This window comes from Galeopterus variegatus, unplaced genomic scaffold, assembly GCF_000696425.1.
Source record: "Galeopterus variegatus unplaced genomic scaffold, G_variegatus-3.0.2 Scaffold2828, whole genome shotgun sequence".
NCBI classification, from domain to species: Eukaryota; Metazoa; Chordata; class Mammalia; order Dermoptera; family Cynocephalidae; genus Galeopterus; species Galeopterus variegatus.
Window position 1 is genome coordinate 16,087 of NW_007728939.1, and position 4,679 is coordinate 20,765.

Sequence of the window (4,679 nt, forward strand, 5' to 3'; positions counted from 1 at the left end):
GCGGCCGGTCTCAAAAAGGACAAAAAAAAAAGAAAGAAAGAAAGAAACAAGGAGAAGGGCCGAGCCCATGGCGCACTCGGGAGAGTGTGGCGCTGGGAGCACAGCAGCGCTCCCGCCGCCGGTTCGGATCCTATATAGGGATGACCCGTGCACTCACAGCACTCACTGGCTGAGCGCAGTGCGGCCGGTCTCAAAAAGGACAAAAAAAAAAGAAAGAAAGAAAGAAACAAGGAGAAGATATGGAGAGCAGAAAGGAGACAAATAAAGAGCAGCAGAGGAGAGAACAGAGAGAGCTGCCATAACTGGATTTAGAAGTGTCTGTGGTCTTGAGGGTGCAAAATAGCAGTTATTAGCAGTGAGCAGTTCAATATGCTGTAGCAAAGAGATGTAAAAGCATAGTGACCGCCTCTGGGTAGGTGGATGGTCTGGGCGGGTCAGTACCATAGGTCATTCATGGATCCAGAGTCCTTCCATTCTGTGGTTCATTGGGCTTCGGCTGCTACCCTCATTCTTGTGGTGCAGCCTGAGTCATCACAATACCCCAGTTCCAGCCCACCAGCAGGAGGTAAGAATGGCAACAGACGACAGGCAATTTCCTCCTTAAACAGTGACACAGAAGTTGCCCATATCTCTTTCATATGCCTTCGGATGCTGAGATCTCAATCATGTGACCACATCAAGCTGCAAACAAAACTGGGAAATGTAGTTTCTAACCAGTAAGTGCTGAGCAGGATGAAAGACCTGGGGACCCATGGTGGTCGTCACAGGCAACAAGTGGCAGATACCCTCTTGCCAGAGGAAATGGAGATGGAAAATAATGCTTTGCATCTGTAGGACAATTTGCATTTTGTGAAGTTCTGCTGCATAACTTCTTGTATTTTATTTTCATATTAATTCTATAAAGTAGACAGGGTAGGGTTTATTGTAGGGAGATACATGTAAGGACAATATGGTTCAAATAACCCAAACAGATGGCCTGAGAATTGACCCCATGTCCAATGGAGATAGAGCAGGTGGCCAGGCAGCCAGGGAAGAGGACCTCCTTTTCTGAGAAAAAGTCATCATTGTCTGAGAAAGAGTCATCCAGAAACCACCACACAAAAAGAAATAAAAAAAAGAAAAGAAACATACAAACATTCAAAATTCACAAAATTAAGTAAGTGGAAAATAAATATAAGTAAACTCAAGTAATTTTTTTTTAGGAAATATGTAGCATTTGTACTTCTAAAGTTATTAAAGCTTAAAATGGAACTAAGACTTTGGGTACACTGCTGAATCACATGGGTCATTACCTAATAAAATTTTTGCCAATCTGAAAAGCTCAGCAGGTTTGGTTTGTTGTTTCATTAGGTGGTAGTTTTGGTTTTGGTTTCAGTTCTGTTTTTGTTGGAAGAGGGAAGGAAGTATTAGTGGAAAGTGCATTCATTTTTATTCACTAACATGGTACCATGATAAAACAACAACAACAAAGCCTGTGTCTCATAACAACTACATTATAATTCATATGCTCTTTTAATGAAGTTATATTAATAAAGTTATAGAAAGTAATAATCGGTAAACTTGATAATAATAAAACTATAAAAGGCTGTTGGCACACTTGTCTCCTACAAGAGTAAAGAGTACATGAACTTGTAAAGCATTAACATCTAATTATACATTAACAAAGTGATTTTATTTTCAATCATTTCTTTAATGTATCCATGTTTCTCTGATCAGAAATGATGAATTCTATTATGTGCAATTCCGTATCTCTGCATCAAATAAACATTTTAATGTTTTTTATGATTTAGGAATTAAAGATATTAGAGTTTTATTTATACACAAAGGGATTAGAGCATTACGCATTTATTTTTAAATGTTTCAAGGTTTTGATATTTATTTTTAATATGATGGTAAAAAATAAAAATAAGAAAAACCTCACTGTTTTCTATCTTTGCAGATGTGAACCTGGAGCCCTACATGACATATGAGTACAGAGTTTCTGTGTGGAACAGCTACGGGAGAGGATTCAGCAGAACTGTTAGAGCCAGCACAAAAGAAGATGTGCCTCAAGGAGTGAGTCCCCCTCAGTGGACCAAAATGGACAATCTTGACGATGCATTTGTCTTAAACTGGAAGAAACCTATACAACCAAATGGTATTGAGCTACTTTTAAAATAGAAAAACAAACATAATCTTATAAATCCATAAGGAAATTAAAATGAATGTAGTCTACATTTTAATTGGCATGCATCTAACCTCTAGAAAGTATTTGCTGATAAAGGGAACTTTAGTTATGTGCCAACTAATCATTCATTTTGTGGTGTAGCCCATATAAAGTTTTAGCCCAAAAAATAAGTAAAAATGTAAAAGTTCCTTGAATCCCAGCATATATCTGAGCTGCTTTCAAGTAAGCAAAGTATATTCAGGGAAAAACTAAATAGTTTTAATATTGCAAGTAAACTTGTTTGATAGTGAAGGGAAATAAACATAAACAACTCTGATTACTCATGTCAAGAATCCATCTCCTCCATAATAGTGTGCTTAAGAACTGCTTGAGCATAGGGATATATTAGCAAATTAAAATTAAATAATGCTATATTATCCCATTTATTCAGAACACTGAGACACCTAAGCTTTTTACAAAAAGTTAAGTGATATGACACTCCAATACAGGCCTTTCTCTGCTTCTTTTAGGTCCCATTATTTACTACATTCTTCTCCGAAATGGAATCGAACGCTTTCGGGGAACATCGCTGAGCTTCTCTGATACAAAGGGAATTCAGCCGTTTCAGGAATATTTATATCAGCTAAAGGCTTGCACGGTTGCTGGCTGTGCCGCCAGTAGCAAGGTAAGGGGAGTGTGCCTAACCTCTGGGAAGAGAGGTCCAGTGGGAAGACTGTGTGAATATCCAGGTTGTGATTATTTTTTCCAATGACAGAAAATAACATCCCCCTCAAAGTGAAGTTAAGTTGTTCATGCTTCACCTTAACTGGGTGCAAATACTTATTCATGAAGGAGAGATCACGGTAAGGGAGATTATCTAAATATCAATGTTTTATTAATGAAAAACAAATAAAATCTTGAACCAATACCATCTTCTCTTTCACACTCTTCTCCCACCATTTTTAGATAATCTTTTATAAATCCTTAAAAGTTTCAAAACCATGCTTCAGTCGAAGAGAGTTTCTATTTAAATATCATATCAACAAAAATTGTCTGCTCTTGAAAAACAGAAAAGAGCAAAACAGCCTGGCATAAAAAATAAATGGCTTGAAGTTTTCTGTAATAGCCTTGGCAAAAAATAATGAAGACTTGAGTTCAGGCACTGGGGTCAGAATGCAGAATATTAAAAAGATACAACAGATATTTGGGGGCAAAATTTACAGGACTTAGTAGCCAACAGATTGTAGAGGAATAAAAGGAAACAAGTCATGAATATTCTCAAAACATCAAATTACTTGAGCAATTTGTGGATAATGGTGCTATTCTACAAGCAAATTTTTTTTAAAAAGAGGAAACTGTTAAAAGTAAAATTTAACATTAAATAAAATTTGAGATAAAAGTAAAATTTAATATTAAATTTTTTATTTTAACATTTAATTGTACATATTTGTGGGGTACAGGGTGTTCTTTCAATACATGCATGTACCGCACAATGATTCACTTAGGGTAGATAGCGTAGTTGTATACCCATTAGGAGAAGATTAATTTTTTTTGTTTTAAAAAAATATTTAAAAAGAAGGAACAGATAGCAGGATGGTGAAAACAGATATTATTTGGTACTGTAAGTGGAAATGTTTAATCAGAAGCTAAATTAAGAAGGGACTGGAGTTTACTAGAAAGATCTATCTGGGAAGTTGAGGCAATTGGTTTAGATATAGAGAGAGATGAAAACAAAATACCATGGGTAATGAGCATTAGGGAATGCTACCAAATGAAGAAAGAAAAGCCCAAGAAAGAGACTGGGAAGAAACAAACAGTGAAAAAGGAAGATAAAGAGCAAGCCATTTCACAGAAGCCAACCTCATCAGTGGAGGCGCCAGAGGACACAGACGCACATGAAGCAGCTCCCAATCTTTTTACACAGTTAAAACTTCAGAAGAGCAGCATCTTCACACACTGCAAGAACCATCCAAGTAAAACGTTCAGTCAAACTGATCAGCCATGGTACACTGTGCAACATTTTTTTTTTCCTTTTTTTTTGGTCTTTTTTACGGACCGGCAACGGGATCGCAACCCTCGGTGTTGCGCATGCACCGCGCTCAGCCAGTGAGCGGGAACTGGTCTCCACATGGGATCCGAACCCTCAGCAGGAGCGCCGCCATGCTCCCAAGCGGCACACTCTCCAGTGCGCCACCGGGCCAGCCCCACTGTGAAACATTTTGACCAACAGACTTCCAGAAACATCTCTGAGCATGCCACCATTTAGACGGATAGCCTCTGATTGGCCCCATCAAAAGTCATGGTCCAAATGGTTCTCCAACAATTCCGTACTTTTTGCATAGACATAGCTCATGCTTACCCAGAAGCCAAAACAATTGGAGAGAGAGTGAAAACAGAGTTAATTCTATGAAAAAGCAAATGCGGCCAGTTTTTATTCAAAACTATATTTTGACAATATTGACTAAATAATTTGTTGATTTGTCATTTTTTCTTCTCACTTGGTTCTTTTTCTAGAACACTGGTGCAGACACTA

The 4,679-nt window shown here is 37.7% G+C and overlaps 1 protein-coding gene across 1 annotated transcript in view; it reads left to right on the forward strand.

Moving 5' to 3' along the window:
- Positions 1–453: 453 nt before the first annotated feature.
- Positions 454–4,679, forward strand: part of LOC103599019 (usherin-like) — a 160,683-nt gene continuing 156,457 nt past the window's right edge. Inside the window, exons 1-3 of the mRNA XM_008583091.1 lie at positions 454–565; positions 1,940–2,137; positions 2,677–2,831. Coding sequence (XP_008581313.1) covers positions 454–565; positions 1,940–2,137; positions 2,677–2,831 — 465 coding nt within the window. The remainder of the gene's footprint in view (positions 566–1,939; positions 2,138–2,676; positions 2,832–4,679) is intronic.